We start from the raw sequence: 20,312 nt of genomic DNA on the forward strand, positions 1-20,312 counted from the left end.
GTCACAAATGTAGTTCTGCTGTTTAAGAAAGGAGGCAGGCAGCAAAAAGAAAATTACAGACCTAATAATCTGACATCGGTAGTTGGAAAGTTATTGGAGTTAATCCTCAAGGACGAGGTTATGAAATACCTCAAGGTGCATAAAAAGATAGGCCCAAGCCAGCATGGTTTCATGAAGGGAAGACCCTACTTCACCAACCTATTGGAATTTTTTGAGGTGATCTCAAATAAGATTGACAAGGGAGAGGCTGTGAATGTTGTGTATTTGGATTTTCAAAAGGCCCTCGATAAGGTGCCGCATAAGGGGCTACTTAATAAGATGAGAGCCCATGGAATTATAGGAAAGATATTGAAATGGGTGGAGCATTGGCTGATAGGCAGAAAGCAAAGGGTGGGAATAAAAGGATCCTATTCTGATTGGTTGCCGGTTACTAGTGGTGTTCCGCAGGGGTCGGTGTTGGGGCCGCTTCTTTTTACAATGTATATCGATGATTTAGATTATGGATTAAGTGGTTTTGTGGCTAAGTTTGTGGATGACACCAAGATAGGTGGAGGAGCAGGAAGTGTTGAAGAAACGGAAAGGTTGCAGAGAGACTTGGTCAGTTTAGGAGAGCGGGCAAAGAAATAGCAGATTAGATACAATGTTGAGAAATGTACGGTTGTACATTTTGGAAGAAGAAATAATCGGGCATATTATTATTTAGATGGGGAGAAAATTCAAAAATCGGAATTGCAAAGGGACTTGGGGGTCCTCATGCAGGATACCCTAAAGGTTAACCATCAGGTTGGATCAGCAGTAAGGAAAGCGAATGCTATGTTGGCATTCATTTCAAGAGGAATAGTGTATAAGAGTAAAGGCTGATTTATACTTGTGCGTACTAGCTTATGCCTTAGCCTACGCAAGTGGGCTACGCCGTTGTGAGCATTTATACTTGTGCGTTGGTGTGTCTGCGTCGCTCTGCAATTCACTGCCAAAACACTAGTTGGCAGTGGGGTTTCTATGCCACTGTGTTGAGTTTCTTCGTGGTGAAGCCACAAATTGGAACTAGATGGGAGAATAGTTTAGCTCATGGTGGAGTGGCGGAGCAGACTCGATGGGCTGAATGGTCTACTTCTACTCCTTTGTCTTGTGATCTTGTGATCTTGTGATTTATTTAGTCTGAAGGAGACTGTCAGGAGCCATAATGATATACTGTTCACTTAAACAATTCAAAACAATACATACAGGAAGACAAATGTTTTGTACTCCAAAACATAAAACTAATTGGAAGAAAAACAAAGCAGTCTAGAACATGAGTCTATCTTTGTTTATACTTTAAGCGAAGCATATGCAAATGATGAGGTGATGTGTTGATGTATGCCATTCACATACATATTACATATAACCATAATGAATCATTTAAATGAACAAGAATGAATCAAACAATGAATATTCAATATCACTCAAATATTACTGAAATATCAAGTACATAACACACTTCCCGGCTTAGGTATAAACTCCAACTCAATATAGAATACATCCCAGCTCAAATATATGATGTATTGCTTGTTATTCATCATAATATATCACCATAATGTCTTTCCTGACAACAGAGATCACTTTGCTTGGCAAGTGAGGCTTGTGGTTGTGAAACAATTTCAGGTTCTGGGGCGCCCTCCATAGTTGTTGTAGGAATTGACTCTGGGACTGAAGGAAGTGGTTCTGACAGCTCTGGTCAGCTTTCTTCTGGACGTGTTGGCATCCTGAACAGTGCATGATAAGCTTCACTGGATGATGTGGGTCATAATGTGTGAGTATAGTGTCTGTTGTCACCATTTCCTTTATCTTTTGGAAAACCACCGCATACTGTTTTGTCCATTGCCATTTCTTCCCAATCTGTAGTAATGAGTTGAAGGGGTTGAGCACAATAGCTGGGTTTGGCAGGAACCTGTTATAGTAATTGACAAATCCTAAGAAGGACCACAACTGTGACATGTCCATTGGCCTTGGGGCATCCACTGCTCCCTGAATTTTCTTAGCACGCTTGTGTAATTCTTATGTGTCAATGGTGTGACCATAGCAAGTGATGTTTTGTTTAAAGAATTCATACTTTTTGCATTGTGCTCTGAACCCATAATTTTCTAATCTTTTTTTTAACACTGTCTTGATATTTTGGAGATGTTCCTTGTCATCTTTACCAGTAACAATGATGTCATCCAGGTGACACTGAGTGCCTGGGCAGCCTTGCTGCCCCTAGTCCATAGCTTTCTGCTAGAGTGCAGGGGCAGATGCTACTCCAAACATAAGCCTATTATAGCGATAAAGCCTTTTATGAGTGTTTATGGTGAGAAAATCTCTATCTATAGATAAGCCTCAGTTACAGTAAGTCCAGTTGCTGAAGTATTTTCCTCCATAAAGGTTTGCAAAGACATCCTCTATCTTGGACAGAAGGTATTAATCTACTTTCGGAACAGGGTTGAGGTTGACCTTAAAATCACCACAAACCCTGATAGACCTATTTTTCTTGGCTACTGGAGCCACTGGCATTTCCCATGGGCTCTACTCAACCTTGGAAAGAATTCCTTCAGTCTCTATATAAACTAGTTCACTGGCTACTTTATCACAGATGGTATAAGGAACCAGATGGGCTTTGCTAAACTTATTTAACGCTATTTTACCCTTGATATGTTTGAGTTTTCCAATGCTATCCCTCACACTGCATCATCCAGTACCTTTCTTAATTCACTTTCAGTTGTCTATATTGCAAATGATGTGGCATGTAAATGGTGGATGGATCTCCAACAACATTGTAATTGTCTCAGCCATTCTTGTCCCCACAATGCTGGCCCTTCTTTTATTACCACACACAAACCCAATGTGGCTTGTTAGTTGTTTTATTTCATTGTTATGACAGTCATTCCCATATGAATTATATTTTCTCCAGTATAAGTTCTTAGTTAGATATACGCAGGCTTCAGTTCAGTATCTTTATAATGCTATTCAAAATCATTTTTGTGAAGTGACTGAAAGAGCTAAGCCAGTGTCCAAATAAATTTTAATCAATTTGCTTTTCACTTCTGGTGCAAGCCATATTGCTTGGCTATTGTTAGTTTTCACATTGTAAATCTCAAGGCTACCTAGACCTCTATCTTTTTCATCGTTATCAGATTTTTTATCAACAGCATGCGGATTAGTGCTTTTTTGAAAATGCAGCTTTTCTTTTTATCCTTTTTTCTTCCCCATGCAGTCCATTTATTTTTGTCTGCCCAACATGCTATTTGTATGTGTCCTTCTGTGTTGTATTTTCTGCAAGTTTCACCTTTAGATCTACATTGGTCTAGTGCAGGGGTAGGCAACCTACGGCCCACAAAGGTATTTTGACCGGGCCGCAAGCGATTTTTCCTTATTCTGAGTGTTTCACGCGACTACACTGATGGGCGTGCATGGCATTCTGTTACACTGGCCTCAGGTTCTGTTTTTGTTCCAAACCAAACTCTGGTATATACGAATGACGGGAAGGCAGACTGCCTTATTAATATGTATTAGATACTCTCCATGCATGCACAGATTTTCAGATGGGATCATTCAAATTTGTAAACAGAAACAGCGTCACTGTGTTTTAACAAGAAATCCACGCTAAATATCCAAATATTTACATGTGCTACGATACTTGTTGAATAACTCGCGTTTCGAAATAAAATCAAAGAAAAAATTCCAATGGCAATGAATGCAATATGCAGGAAGGTAGACGCTGAGTGCCAAAAAAGCAGTGAAAATGAAGGAAATACCCGTGCCAACTACAAAGTCTCAAAACGTATTGCAGAAAAGATGAAGCCTTTTCCAATGGAAAGTTTGTCAAAGAACATTTACTGGCAGTGGTGGATATTGTTTGTCCTGAAAAGAAACCTTTATTTGCATCTATCAGCCTGTCAGCAAGAACGATCACATGGCGAGTTGAAGAAATGTCAGCAGATGTTAAAAGTTGTTTAAGGGATGCCTGCAACGAATTGCGCTTGATGAGAGTACAGACTTGAGAGACATTGCTCAACTTGCAGTGTTTGTGCAAGGAGTGACCTCAACTTTTCAAATTTTTGAAGAGTTTATTCAATTAATTCTTATGAAGGACACGGATATTTTTGAAGCTTTGCTGAAAATGATGTCAGAAATAAAACTTAATGTGTCGAAGCTAATTGGCATCACAACTGATGGGGCAGAAAAACTAAACTGAGTTCTTTGATTACTAATTGGCATCCTTGGTTAAGCACAAACGATTTTCTAGCATGTGTTATTCATTAATTTGAGGCAAAACATAACTATGTGTATTTAAATGGATAATTCCCATATTTCAAGTTTTTTATGGCATTTACCTGTCCCACCATCCGCTCATTAATACACGATCCGGCCCACAGAGCCACACAGGTTGCCAACCCCTGGTCTCGTGTACGTGAGCCCCTCAGAATTACTTAGACGTTGCAATTTTGTTCATGCTCACTTTCATTCCTGACTGCAACTCAATTGTATCGCCGTCTAGTATTTCCATTGATACAGCGATTTCAATATATTTGCAATAATACTCAAATACATTTATTCTATCCTGACTTATGGAATTGAATACTGGACCATTTCCCTAGAAATGGAAAAGGGACTAGAAGCAGCTGAATTATGGTTTTACAGGAGAATGTTAAAAATATCACAGACCACACACACATCAAATGAAGAAGTTCTCAGAAGAACCCAAGCAGTTCGATCACTCATACGAACAATAAGAGAAAGACAACTCAGATTCCAGATGAACTAGAAAAACTCATACTCTCTGGAAAGATTGAGGGGAGTAAACCTAGAGGAAGACCTCGGCTTATGTACATCAAAAGCATAGCCAGGTGGCTACATATTGAGGAAGTAGAAGTCATCCAAAAAACAGATCTATATGGAAAACCATGGTCACCAAAGTCCGCATCGGATATGGTACCTAGAGAGACAGACAATACTCAAATATTACTGAAATATTAAATACACAGCAAACTGCTCTTTAAGATCTGTGGGACTACTGAATTCCAGGTGGTGTGAAGATCTGAAGACCGGTAAGCTAATTTGGTACTAATGTACGTGATCAACTCATTAACACAAATCAATAATATTCCTTGTGCACAATGAATAACTTGCAAGAGAATACTTAAACATCTGGGAACGTGTTCTGCAATAACATACCTAATTTATGAACTGATTATACAGACGTCGCTAATTTACTATTCAATCAATAAATTAAGACAGCACATTGGAGTACTAGTATATGCAGCAGTCAAATTTCTGCTGACCCACAATCATGCTGCCATGATGCTTACTTGCATAACCTCTGAAATCTAACTAAATAGAATTAATAAATATATAGCTCCATTCCAAAGACCTTTCAGAGACAACAAGGTAAATGTGTTATTTTATTTGAAATGCATCCTCTGATCCATTGGGAGTTGATGGTATTATCATTTCTGCAGAGCTATATTTATTCCCAGTTCCATCGTGCTGTTATTTCATTAAAAGCTCAATATGTACAGATTTGTTAAGTCCACTGGAGGGCAGAAGAACAGCAGTAGAGAAGGTATAATGATTGGAAAATTAAGCCAAAGTACAGTTGCCTGGAGATTCATCCCCAGCTGGCAATATAAAAGCATGCTATGTAATTGCATTGGCACATTGAAGCCTGCTTCTGAAATCAGTTCTTTTTTGTTTATTTCAAAATAAAGTTTAGTCTAGAAAAAAATACAAGAAATACAAAGCAGTACATGGCATTTCTTACATTCATAGTATCGCCCAGTCTATAAATTTATAGTGTTGTCAAGTCTATACATTTGTACTGACATCAGGTTAATACATTGTGCATATAAAGCACTAATGTCACTCATGTGGCCTCTTTGAAACAGTACATGCTTCAAGTGTTTGAGAGGCTGTTACGCAGGACTCAGCTCCTCTGTGTTCAACAGTAGCAGGACCTTATATCATAGTACTTCCTCACGAAGCCTTTGCATAGTCTGTTTACAGCTTCAGTGCATCTTTCAGCGTGCACCCCTGCAGCCTGAAATCCGCTAGTCGGTACTATCCCTTTATGAACATCCCTTCATGAAGAGCACCAGAGGGAGGTGATGGATGGATAAGGAGGTGTGAGAGAGGAAAATGGGAATGGGGCGGGGGTGGTGGGGCATTACCGGAAGTTCGAGAAATCGATGTTTCTGCCATCAGTTTGGAGGCTACCCAGACGGAATATAAGGTGATGTTCCTCCAACCTGATTGTGACTTCATCACAGTAGTAGAGGAGGCCATGAACTCACATGTCGGAATGGGAATGGGAAGTAGAATTAAAATGAGTGGGCACTGGGGGGGGCCACACCGTGAGCTCTGGTTACAGTATATGACCCTAACAGACTCACAGTTATAGTGTTACCTCAACTGCAAGGACTGTTTGGGGCCCTGAATAGTAATGAGGGAGGAGGTGTAGGGGCAGGTCTAGCACTTGTTCTACTAAGGAGATGTCCTCCTTCTCCAAAGAAAGGGGCTTCCCTTCCTCCACCAACAATGTTGCCCTCACTGGCATTTCTTACACTTTGCACATGTCTGCCCTCAGTCCATTCTCCCGCCACCCCACCAGGGGTAGGGTTCCTCTTGTCCTCAGATTCCACCCCACCAGTCTCCTCGTCCAGTGCATAATTCTCCGTAACTTCTGCCACCTTCAACGGGATCCCTCCACCAAGCACATCATTCCCTCCTGCACATTCTGCTTTCCACAGGGATCACGCCGTAATCAATTTCCTTGTCCATTCGTCCCTCCCCACTGATCTCCCTCCTGGCGCTTATCCTTGCTAGCTCAGCAAGTGCTACACCTGGCCTGCTTCTCCTCCCTCACCACAATTTAGGGCCCCAAACAGTCCTCGCAGGTGAGGCGTCACTTCACCTGTGGGTCTGTTGGGGTCATTTGCTGTATCTGGCACTCCTGGTGTTCGCTCCTGCATATCGCTGAGACCCCTTCACCGAGCACCTACACTCCATCTGACAGAAAAAGCGGGATCTCCCATTAGCCACCAATTTTAATTCTACTTCCTATTGCCATTCAGACATGTTAGTCCACGCCTCCTCTACTGCTGTGATGAGACTACACCTTATATTCCATTTGGGTAGCTTCTGATCTGATGGCATGAACATCGATTTCGCAAACTTCCTGTAATGCCCCACCGTCCTTCACCATTCTCCATTCCCATTTCCCTCTCTCATCTTATCATCTTACCTGCCAATCACCTCCCTCTGGAGCTTCTCCTCCCTCCCTTTCTTCCATGGCCTTCTGTCCTCTCCTTTCAGATTCCCTCTTCTTCAGCCCTTTATCTCTTTCACCAATCGACTTCCCACTTCTTTACCTTACCGCTCCCCCTCTCCCGGTTTCACCTATCGCCTCCTTCCTTGTATTTATTCCTCCCCTCCCCCCACCTTCTTAATCTGACTTCTCATCTTTTTTCTCCAGTCCAGATGAAGGGTTTCGGCCTGAAATGTCCGCAGTTTACTCTTTTCCGTAGATGCTGGCTCGCCAGCTGAATCCTCCAGCATCTTGTGTGTGTTAATAAGGGGTCCAAGGTGTCTTCTGGAGGAACTTTTTTTACAAAGAACATGTAGACTGTCTGTCAATCTGAATGGAATGTTGTGCAGCCAAATGAATTATCTCAGACCAAATTGTTGACTATTTATTTCCATCCACAGATGCTGCCTGACCTGTTATGCTCCTCTGACAATTTGTTTTTATGCTCTTGATTCCAGTATCTGCATTCCCCTGTGTTTGAGAATCAGAATAAGGTTTAACATCACTTTCGTACGTCATGTTTTATGGCAGGAATTCATTGCTATATATAATAATGAAAGCTAGAATTTACAATGCCTGATGTCGAGATGGAAGAAACTGAGCCTGAAACTGTGGAACTAAAACAAGAAGTTAAACAACAGGTTTATACAGTACCATCGTATATCTGTAGAAATTTGCAAATGTCTTTGCTGGCATACTAGTTGTCCACAACCTCCTTTGTAATTGCATCAAAACATTGGGCCCAGCATAGGTCCTCAGAGATGTTCACACTCAGGAAGCTGAAACTGTTCACGCTTTCCAATTCTGCTCCCTCGCTGAGGATTGGTGTGTGTTTCCTCGACTTCCCCTTCCTGAAGTCCACAATCCGTTCTTTGGTCTTACTGATTTTGAGTGCGAGGTTGTTGCTGCGACACCACTCAGTCAGCTGGTCCATCTTGCTCTTGTATGCCTTCTCGACACCATCTGATATTCTGCCCACAATAGTTATGTCATCAGATGGTGTTTGAGTTGTGCTAGCCACACAATCATTGGTGCAGAGGGAGTAGAGCAATGGGCTAAGCATGTATCCTTGAAGCACACATCATTGAGAAGGATTTGTTATTTCCAGTCCCTACAGAGTGGTCTTCCAGTGGGGAATCAAGAATACAGTTGCAGAGGGAGATAGAAAGGCCCAGGTTTTGGAGCTTGTTGATTAGAACTGGGGGTATGATTGTGTTATATGCTGAGTTACCCTTGTACAAAGTACAATGAACATTTTTGACCCAGGATGAATTTCTAGTTAAATAATCTAAAAACTGTTGCATGGAACAACAACTGAATGTTCTGAACAAGTTCAGAGAAGAATCTTCATTAGCGAAGTCAGAGAATAAGTACATAAGTCTGTGGATTTCCCCGCAGTTCCTCTGAGTGTCTCACATACTATTGTGTACAAGTGTCTGAAAAAGATGCAGTGAGATCGAAGCATGTCAGGACACTGCTTCTGTCATCCTCCATTCATCCTATAGGTGGCGCAAACCATTCCTGTGGAAGGAGGCCTGCTTCACCACATGTTAAAGGTGACCTGCCTGACTGGGACCCAGTGTGTGTGGAGTCTGTCAGTGAGAACCATTTCAGAAAAAGTCCCTTTAGGTTAACCTTTAACCTCTGCGGTACAGCTGCTGGCAGGTGACTTTAATCTTCCTCAAATTTTCCAATGTTAATGTAAAAGGAAATGTCCCTAAGTGACTGCTGTCCTTTAGTACATTCCAGGTGCTGTGGAAATCAGTGTAGCTTGGTGCAGCCACCATAAGACTGGAGGAAAGAGCGCAATCCAGGAGCTTGCTACCACTGGATATTTTAGTATTGAGCTCTGTGCAACAGCCTCTCAAAAGCTTCATATAGGTATATTGTTCAAGAAGAAAATATGAGTGTCATTGACACCCTGTAATGAAATAAATTGATATAATTGTGTAGTTAATGTAAAGAAAGGCAAGTTACAATTTTATTTACTGTATATATTAAGTATAAAATAGCCGGCCAGTGGTGTAATGGCATCCGCACTGGACTTGCAAGGTGAGTGATCCCAGGTTCAAATCTGACTGGCTCCTTGCACGCTTTCCATCTGTGCTGAGTTGAGTATCGAGCTCACAACTTGGCCTCATAAAAAACAGACAAATGCTAATAGAGATGACATGGTTGCCACCCAGTGTGCCATAAGGCGCAGAAAGGAACCAGCAACAACAATAAGTATGAAATATATAGAACGTCTTTACCCCTGTGGTGGCTCTCTCTCAGAATCAGAATCAGGTTTATTATAACCATATAGCAATTACAGCACGGAAACAGGCCATCTCAGCCCTTCTAGTCCTTGCCGAAGTCCATATCACTGGCTTCTGTTGTGAAATTTGTTGCCTTTGTGGCCATAGTACAATGCAATATATGATAATAGAGAAAACATAAGGAATTAATTCAAGTATACGTATATAATTAAATAAGTAGTTCAAAGATAGAAATAAAAAAGTAGTGAGGTAGTGTTCATGGATTCAAGGTCCATTCAGAAATGGTATGGCAGAGGGGAAGAAGCTATTCCTGAATCACTGAGTGTGTGCCTTCAGGCTTCCGTACCTCCTTCCTGGCTATAGCAATGAGAACAGGCATGACCTAGGTGACTGGAAAATTAATGATAGATGCTGCTTTTTTGAGGCATCACTTCTCAAAGATGTCCTGGATACTATGGAGGCGAGTGCCCATGATGGAGTTGACTGAGTTTACAACTCTCTGCAGCTTATTTTGGTCCTATGCAGCAGTGCCCCCACCTCCTCACACCAGATAGTGATGCAGCCAGTTAAAATGTTCTCTGTGGTACATCTGTAGAAATTTGAGTGGCTTTGGTGACATAACAAATCTCTTCAAACTCCTAATGAAATATAGCTGCTGTCATGACTTCTTTGTAACTGCATTGATATGTTGGGTCTAGGATAGATCCTCAGAGATATTGACACCCAAGAACTTAAAGTTCCTCACTCTTTCCATTTCTTATTCATCTAAGAGGACTGGCGCATGTTCCCTCGTCTTACCCTTTCTGAAGTCCCCAATCAGTTCTTTGGCCTTATGTCGAGTTCAAGGTTGTTGCTGCGATACCACTCAACTAGATGATAAATCTCACTCCTGTATGCCCTCTCATCACCATCTGAAATCAGTCAATAATAGTTGTATCATCAGCAAATTTATGGATGGCATTTGAGCTGTGCCTAGCCACATAGTCATGGGCATAGAGAGAGTAGAGCAGTGGGCTAAGCACATATACCTGAGGTGTGCCAGTGTTGACTGTTAGCGAGGTGGAGATGTTATTTCCAATCCATCCAGATTGCGGTCGTCCGGTTAGGAAGTCAAGGATCCATTTGCAGAGGAAGGTGGAGGCCTAGGTTCTTGAGCGTTTTGCTCAGAACTGTAGGAATGATTGTGTTAAACTCTGAGCTGTGGTCAATAACCAGCATCCTGACACAGGTGTCTACAAATGTTTGTGTATTGTCCAGGTGATTGAAGGCCGCATGAGGAGTCAATGAGCTTGTTTCTGCCATAAACCTATTGTGGTGATAAGCAAATTGCAGTGGGTTGTGGTTCGTGCTGAGACAGGAGTTATTTCCACACATGATTAACCTCTCAAAGCACTTTCAGAAGTGAGTGCTACTGGACGATAGTCGTCAAGGCAGTTGATCCAGTTCTTCTTGGTTACTGGTATAATTTCAACTCAGTTTCCATACCACATTGCTATATTCTGGCTCATCTCAACACATCCAACTACCCACCTCCACCCACCCCAGCAACTAATCCTAAATCTTTCTCCAGTGTCCTAACCTACTTTGTGGGATACTGATTCTTCAGTATCAAGACCCACCCACCTCCCTCTACCAGGCTTGTCTCCCCTAAGCTACTTCTCAGTATGACCTAGGATGATTGCGACATCCAGTCCTTCCTTTCTTTGGCGGACGGGCTACATCCTGTATTCATATCTCTTCATAGAGCAATAAAAACCTTGTTCCTTCATATCCTTCAAAAGTACCATTATTTCTGATTTCATTGTAGATTTCAGAAGCTTAAAAAGCAGCCATTATCTCTTCTGTGGCTCTATTACTTGTCTATTGGCATTGCCTGTTTTGTTGCCTTCTCTGATCTTGTATCAAGTTCCTTTTCTCTACTGCTTTGCTACATCTAGGTCCAAGGAACATGGTGTGAAAAATTTACTTGGCTGTAATGACTGTGAAGAACAAATCTTTGCAAGCAGGTTTAGATACACTTTAATAAACTCTGGCAATGGTATTTAAGACAATAGAGTGACATGCACTTAAGGAATTAGTTGACAGATAAGAGTAACATTTTCATTTATGATTTTTAAAATTAGATTAAATGGAATGTGGACATTGCTGGCAAGGCCAGAATTTAATGGCCATGACTCATTGCTCTGAGAAAGTGATAGTGAATTTCATTCTTGAACTACTGCAGGCCATATTTTGAAGGTGAACCCATATTGCTATTGAAAAAGGATTCCTTGATTTAGTTTGAACAATGGTAAAGGAATACTCTACTTGTGAGTCAGAATAATGTGTAACTTCCAAGGGAACTGGCAGGTGGTACTGCATTTGCCCTCTTGCGTGGTAGAGTTGAAAGATTGCTCAATTCATTTAAATAAACCATTGTCAAAAAACTACAGCCAAGGCAAATAAAATATTAAATTGTATTATGTAGACTTTAAATAAAAGAATAAAGTGATTAGACTTAGCTCAGTCATTAGAATTCGGCCTCTCGTTTTGTTCCCGAGGTAAAAATTCAGAGGGCAATGAGAGTGATTTCAAAATTACTTTGCTTTAATTAAATACATTCAAGATTTTTTTTCCGTTTTTCTCCCTAATTGACAAAATCATTCTTTTCCCTTCCATCAAAAGGGGAAAGGAAACAACAATAATGAAGGGTGTTAAGTCGAAATTGTGAAGTTTTGTTCGGCAGCTTTTGATGGAGAAGTTTGCAGCCAGTTTTCTTTTGTTCATTAGTCTGTGAAAGAGATTTGAAAGGTTGAACATAGTTTCTATGTTTATATTCTTATACAAATATAGAATTCCATCTGAATATGATTTATCTTCAAGTGAAAGAAATATCACAAAATCAGTTAAATATTTGTGCGTATATGCAACGTGAAGAGAATTCAATAGATTTTTTTCAAAAAATAAACTATTCTTGGAAAAATTCCAGTGAAATGCCATTATTCTGAAGTATGCTGTAAATATATGTGCAGATTGTCTGCTGTGGAGGTACATTTTAAGAGGAAAGCTGCTGTGTGAAGATGTTTGGCACCACAACTATAAATGGAAAGAACTCTTTATTGAAATGAGCGATATTAATTTATTGAAGTAATTTTCCCTGCCCCATTTTTTTCTCTTACTTTTTTTCGCCTTTAATCTTAAGCGGTTCAAGATGTTAGTTCTTTCCTCCATTTCATCTATTGAATGCAGACTTATGATTTGTACACACACACACACACACACACACACACACAATATCTGTCAGAGGCAAGCTTCGAGGTCTATTTTTAGCTTAGGTCAAGATATAGTTTAATGTTGCTCATTTATCAAAATATTTTGGAGATGCCATTGACTACAGATGTTGTAATCCAGAGCACCTAAAATTACTGTTGCCACACATGACCCTACTATGTTATTCCCTGCTCTGTATTTAAATATTTTAAAACAGTATCAAAATTTGTCCTCATTGTTGTTGAATGATACAATTCCTTCAAAGCTGCAATACTTTCTTGGCCATCTGATCAAACAAACTGAATCAAGTTCTTAAGGGATGATGTCTGTGCACACGGCCATGCTGATTACCCCTAATCAACCTCTTTCTTTCCAGATGTATTTATATCTTCCCCCAAGAATTCCCTCCAGTAACTTAGCTACCAGAGAAGATAGACTGACTGGTGTATAGTTCCCTGTTTTTTCTCATTTGCGCGGTTGCGTAGTGTTTAGAGTACTGCTCTTACAGCGCCAGCAATCCAGGTTCAATCCCTGCCACTGTCTGTATGGGGTTTGCCTATCTCCCTGCGATTGTGTGGGTTTGCTCCAAGTGGCTCAGTCTCCTACCACATTCCGCAGATGTACGGGTTAGGATTAGTAAGTTGTGGTCAAGCTATGTTGGTGCCACTTGCGAGCTGCCCTCAGCACATACTCAAATTTGTGCTGGTTGTTGACACAATCAATACATTTCACTGTTTGTTTCAATGTATATGTGATGAATAAAGCTAATTTGTAGCACTGGAGGGCACAGGTCTAGGGAAGCTGGATACGAGATTTAGAGAGGGCCTTGTGAAGAACTTTATACCCCAGAGAATGTCTAGAATTTGGAATGTACTGCCTGAGAGGATGATAGAGGCAGGTAATCTCACAGAATTTATGAAGTATTTTCAGATTAATAATACTGATGTAGTTATTAAAGGGCAGAATAAGCAGGCAGAACCACATCACCAACTGATTACTTCAAATGTTATAAAAAATAAACAGAAACTGCCATTCCAATGCTCTATATTGGCTCAAGAAAGAATGTGACAAGAAAGCTGAAAAAAATAAAAGGAATGTTATGGCTTCCACTACTGACCCTCACCTAGTAATGTATATATCTAAAATTCAGACCCCAGAGACAGACATTTGCTATTTACCCCACACAATTTATCCACTGTGAGAACATCACTTCTTTTAAGGAGGAGATGAAAAGTGCAAGCAAGAAGAAGTAATTTGGGAAAGGTTTCAGAACTGTGTTGGAAGTTAATTAGCTAACGTAATATTTGAGTGCCAGGGCCTCTGTCCATTATACATAGTAGACTGAGATTAATGCTCACAACAAAACAAAAACAAAATGCTGTGGAAGCTAGAAATAGGAAATGGAAGAAAAAGTGCTGGAAGAAACAGATCAGGCAGCAGCTGTGCAGAGAAATTGTTAATATTTTACATCCTCGATCTTTACTCTGCATGCAATAAAATTCATTGAAAAATGGCAGCTAGATAACCCACAGTTCTCTGTATCCGAGCAACTACTCATGTTAATGTTCCTTCTAGAGCAGTCGTGATCCCCAGGGCTCCAATAAATTTTCAAAGCAATAAGGAAAATTGTGGAACTTTCTTCAGTTGAGATTGATTAATTAAGCATAGATTGGAAACTAAACTTGTAACTTGCACTTCTCTGTGGGTCATTATTATATCTTACCAAAACAATGATGAGAGCAGAAGACCTTAAACAAAATCTACTGACTGACTGGAAGACAACAAGAAAGAAACCAAGGAAATGTAACAACAAGAACACACAAAAGTAGTAGCAGGAATAGTCCACCAGACCCTTGAAGCCTGCCCCACCATTCAATCTGATCGTGGCTGATTTAGACAGGTCTCAGTTCATCTTCTGTGCCAGTTCCCCAAAATCTCCAGTTCCACATTCTATGAAATTTTTTCTAACTCCACCTTAAATATATCTAATGATCTGGGCTCCACTGCTATCAAGGATTGTTTTAAATGACCAGCCCCTTATTTTGCATCCATGTTCCCTTGTTCATGACTTCCCACCATTTTCTTCATAGGGGGGTAGCAGCCCAGGTTACATGACAAGGAAATATCCAAATGGTAGGCCGTTAGAAAGGAAAGTATTGCATCCACTCAGAGAAAAATCATTACAGCCCAATTTTAGGATACTTGATTGTTAAATAGGTAGTATACTGATACCAGTGTTATCACAATCAGAACATTTTAATGGGTGCCAAATGGATTGAAATCTGATTAAAGCTGCACACATTTTCAATAAATTCAGCCATGAGAATCCATACTAATATTTTTGAAAAACAATCTTGTTTCAGAGTACAGTCGATGCAAAATGGCTTTGATTTCTGTGGACAGCACACCTCACTATGCAAAGACGAGTTTCGGAGCAGATGTTGATCCCATGAAATTCTACTCTACAACATGTTCAACATCCTTTGGTAAGAGAGTGCAGTGTGATCCTTTGTGCTACCGGGGGTTTATTGGAAGAGATTAGTGTGCAGTACTACAAGCCCAGTGCTAAGAATCCACAATGGAAAATTGGTTAGTTGGTCAATTCACAGTATAGGTGATCTAAGATGATTGATTTAACAATGCTTGGTTAATTGGCAATGCTTGGCATGAACCTATCTCATAAGGCTTAATTCAAAATAAGCCCTGCAACGATGACATTATTTTCTGTCACATATTTGTGAAATCCCTTTCTAAAATGGCTTTGAGCAATGCCAGATAATTATTATTCATATCACTCACACCTAACCATAATGAGGCACACAGACTACAGAAAATTCGAACTTAGCGAGCTCTCTGTTGGTAGAAATTCAATAGGTCCATACCTCAGAAGTTTGGGTAAAATCATATTTTTTGGTGCAGATTAAAAGAAACTTGGATTGAGTTTGGAAGTAAGTGCTGACATTGTGATGTACAGCTAACGTGCATTGTTTTGACACAAATTTTGTGTTCTCACTTCATTAGCATGATGGTAGCAGCCATCAAACACTAAGCATGCTATTTATTGCGTTAGTTCTTATCCACAAGAGGCAATTAGATACTGAAACCAACAAGTGCTGCCTGAAGTCATGACTTCACCATTTAAATGAAAGATTATCATAATTTCAAATTCCAAGCCTTCAAAAAGACTGTTTTAAACTATGGTGAAACTTGGCAGAAAACTGTATCCCTGTTCTTTGACTTTTCTATAAACAACTTGGTTTGTGGGAAGAGGGGAAAGAGGTCCATTGTCTTCAGCGATCTAGGAGTCATCCTGGAGCACCAAGAAGCATGAGTGGGAGGAGGTCAGTGGTATGAGTAGAAGAACCAGATATAGATTAGGTAAATGAACATGGTCCTGGGAAAGGTAGTATGATTTCACTTGAGGTTAGTAGACAGGTCTACTAATCCTATCTGTCACTAGCTTCTTGCACTGCTCAGACTTAAATACTGTCATCCTACACAAAAGAAAATCTGGAGATGCTGGAAATTCAAGCAACACTCCCAAAATGTTGGAGAAACTTAGCAGGCCAGGCAGCATCTATGGAAAAGAGTGCAGCCATCGTTTCGGGCTGAGACCCTTTGGCAGGACTGGAGAAAAAAAAGATGAGGAGTGGAGTTAAAAAGTGGGGGGAGGAGAGGGAGAAACACAAGGTATCGGTGAAACCAGGAGGGGGAGGGGTGACGTAAAGAGATGGGAAGTTGTTTGGAGAAAGAGATACAGGGTTGGAGAAGGGGGAATGAAATAGGAGAGAACAGAAGGCCATGGAGAGAAGAAAAGAGGGGAGGAGCCCCAGAGAGAGGTGATGGCAGACAAAGAGATAATGTGAGAGAGGGTAAAAGGGATGGGGAATGGTGAAGTGGGCGTGGGCATTACCAAAAGTTCAAGAAATCGTTGTTCATGCCACCAGGTTGGAAGCTACCCAGACAGAATATCCATCCACCCACCCCTTCACCATTCCCCATCCCCTTTTCCCTCACTCACCATTTCTCTTTACCTGCCCACTGCCTCCCTCTGGTGCTCCTCCCCCTTTTCTTTCTTTCACGACTTTCTGTCTTCTTTTATTAAATTCCCCTTCTCTAGCCCTGTATCTCTTTCACCAATCAACTTCCCAGCTCTTTAATTCATCCCTTCTCCTCCTGATTTCACCTATCACATTGTATTTCTCCCTCCCCTTCCCCCACCGTTTAACTCTATTCCTCATCATTTTTTTTCTCTCCAGTCCTGCTGGAGGGTTTCAGCCCGAATCATTGACTATGCTCTCTTCCATAGATGCTGCCTGGCCTGCTGAGTTCCTCCAGCATTTTGTGTGTGTTACATATATACCCATCACTCTACTTTTCAAGAACCATTATTCTTATCTGACATTTATGTGGTCCAGCACACTGTACACTCATTTATTCTGCAAGACACACCACACCCAACAGCCTCAGAACACAATCATCTATTCTGTAAGAGCAGGATCCATCATTACCCTGCCCCAGCTACTGACAATTGCCTTCTGATCAGGTCAGCAGGTGTTTCTACTGAGTAGCAGAAGCCTCTGGATGAGGAAGACCTAGGAAAGAATAGTGGAGTGAATGGAGGGAGCTAGGTTAAATGCAAAAGTGCATTGAACTTCAAGTTAGATCAAGGTCGTGACCTACAATGAGTGTGTTATCATAATTTCCAAGTTACCAGTACTTATAGTTGAAGTAAGGGATTAATTACAATTCTGAAACTGAAACAGAACTTGCTTCTTCTGTTCATATTCATGGAAGCTTAAATTGGATTGGAGTATTCCCTCACTATCCATAGGGCAGAATGAATCTGGACTACAGTGTTGTTTAGCAAGTTACATTCAGAACAACATACACAAAATGCTGGAGGATCTCAGCAGGCCAGGCCTGCCGAAGAGTTTCGGGCCAAAATGTGGACAGTACTCTTTTCCATAGATACTGAATGGCCTGCTGAGTTCTTCCAGCATTTTGTGTGTGTTGCTCGGATTTCCAGCATCTACAGATTTTCACTTGTTTGTGATTAAGTTAAATTCAGATATTGATATTTATGAAAACAATGACTGTGGCTGTGGAGACTCAAGAATCTGCAGATGCTGGAATCTGGAACAAAAAAGAAGCTGTTGGAAGAACTCAACCAGGTAGGCAGCAGCTGTGGAACAAAAATGGACAGTTGACGTTTTGGGTTGAGACCCTTCCTTTTGGATCTGGGTCTATGGTGTGAAATTTCCAGAGATTGTTCTTGGTGTGTGTGGGAGGGAATTAAGTCATCTGTCAAACTTCACCTTTGTTCAGTCAGAGGTGTTCAACCAATAGTCTCGTGTTCCATCAAAAAAATGTCTGACCGAATTTGGAAAATACCTAGGTTTGCAAGTGGCCAAGCAGAGCATCAGTGGCACCCTGGCCTATGATACATAGGCCCACCTGTATTATTAATAGAAATGTTAACACTTCTCTGTATAACTATAGTCAAATGCAAAACAATGAAACAAAACACCTGCAAAGCTATTCAGACCAAAGAAATCTTTCATCTGCAAACATCAGGTGGTTAATGACTTTATTAAACATGTGCTTTAGAAATTTCCAGAATGTTATTTACAAATCAGTGCACTTGTGTGACAAGTATGACTGTTTAGATTATTTAGATTCATACTTATTCTGTTTATTTTGCTTCCAATCCACTAGGAGAAAACTCATCAAACCATTAACAATGCAATAGCTTTAATAAATTCCATAGAACCATTGTGAAAATCAACCACCATCTTACAGCATGTAAAATATTATTGTAATTGTCTAGTGGCCCATTAACAGATGTATTCATTATCTAGTATAGTCCCACCTTGCCAAACACCGACATCCAGTCTTGGTTTGCTTGATGGTAGTAAATTTCTAGACTTTTGTGTGAAGGCTAGATGCATAGATAAGATGATGAAGATGGGCAGTTATAAAACACCCTTCTACAACAGAGATCAGAACTGGAAGAGGTTGAAGAGAATGGAACATCATCACCTTTGCTCTACACGGTGCCTATGTTACATTATTTATTCCACCTTGAAGGTTTAATACTGGAAAAATGACTGTGGTTTGCATCCCTGGATTCAATTATGTTTTACTGAGAGCGCTTTCTAAGATCATTCTAATTTTTTTGTGTTGTGTTTACATGTTTTGCTAATACAAAATGCATATTTCTTCAAGTAGTCTCCAATGCCAACTTATCAGGTAGAAACAGAATCCTTTTTCACTTTTGCTGCTTCTAAAGTTTTACCATGCCTGCCAGCAGTGTAGGCAAATTACTTTTAAAATTATGGCCTTTGATTGAGCAGTTTGCTGATATGCACTCCTGGCAGGCATAACTTTAATGAGATTGTTATTAATATCACACATCATTTAACTTATTAGAAGACATAGCTGAAAGCTGATCAAATCACTTTCTATGGGCAAACTGCATCTTTAGATGCTTCTACTTGTAGCTTTCCTTTTCATCAATTTTTGGAAAGGTTACAGGGATATACTTTAATCACCCCGATTCTCCACTAATTAAGTTTTACATCTGAAAATCAACTAATAAACCACAGTGGCATTCATGGAGAATTTTATGATCTTGCAGTTTTAGGTTGGGGAGATTGAGTGAAGCAGGAAAAAAAAAGGCAAAGATCAAGTCAATAATAATGATGTATTTGTCTTCTAGGTCATGAACACTTTGTACCCAGGACAGGTGTGCATTCTGGAGCAGGATATGTCACAAATATAAGACCTGTCCTACACTACACATCCTCTATAGGCAGACTTGATAATCCAGTCCTTGGGTAAGAGGACCTTAATAAATGCAGTTGATTGAATTATGTATCAAAACATTAATTTTTTATTGACTTTGATAGTCTGAGTCAGAAGGAATTAGGAGTAAAAACAGAAAATGGTGAAAGGTACAGAACGTTTCTGGTATCCAGCACCATTATGTGACGTTACACCATTATGCATCTTGGAAGCATGACAGTTAGCGTGATGTTATTAATGTTATGACATTGGAGTTTGGAGTTCAATCCCAGCATCCTCTGTAAGGAGTCTATGTACATCCTCCTCATGGAATGAGTGAGTTTGCTCTGGGTCTAATTGTACAATAATATTTGTGGTTTGTCCAGCTGTTAGGAAGATTACAGAATTTCACAGGCAGGTTAACACAGACAAAATGCTGGAGATCTCAGCAGGTCAGGCAGCATCTATGGAGGAAAATAAACAGTTGACATTTCGGCTGAGACCCCTTCAAGACATAGCCTGAAACAGCAACAGTTTAATTTCCTCTATAGACAATATAAGACCTGTCCTATACTATATCTCCTCTATAGAAAAACTTGGGAATCCAGTCCTTGGGTAAGAGTGGATAACATGCTGAGATCCCCCAGCATTTTATGGGTATTGTTCAAGATTTCCAGTGGTGGCAGAATCTTTCATGCCTCTGG

The 20,312-nt window shown here is 40.4% G+C and overlaps 1 protein-coding gene across 1 annotated transcript in view; it reads left to right on the forward strand.

Annotated features, from left to right (window-relative positions):
- Window positions 1–20,312, forward strand: part of saxo4 (stabilizer of axonemal microtubules 4) — a 112,894-nt gene that overhangs the window by 11,198 nt on the left and 81,384 nt on the right. Inside the window, exons 2-3 of the mRNA XM_063063198.1 lie at window positions 15,186–15,308; window positions 19,544–19,661. Coding sequence (XP_062919268.1) covers window positions 15,203–15,308; window positions 19,544–19,661 — 224 coding nt within the window. The 5' untranslated portion in view covers window positions 15,186–15,202. The remainder of the gene's footprint in view (window positions 1–15,185; window positions 15,309–19,543; window positions 19,662–20,312) is intronic.

Source organism: Mobula hypostoma, chromosome 11 (genome assembly GCF_963921235.1).
Source record: "Mobula hypostoma chromosome 11, sMobHyp1.1, whole genome shotgun sequence".
NCBI classification, from domain to species: Eukaryota; Metazoa; Chordata; class Chondrichthyes; order Myliobatiformes; family Myliobatidae; genus Mobula; species Mobula hypostoma.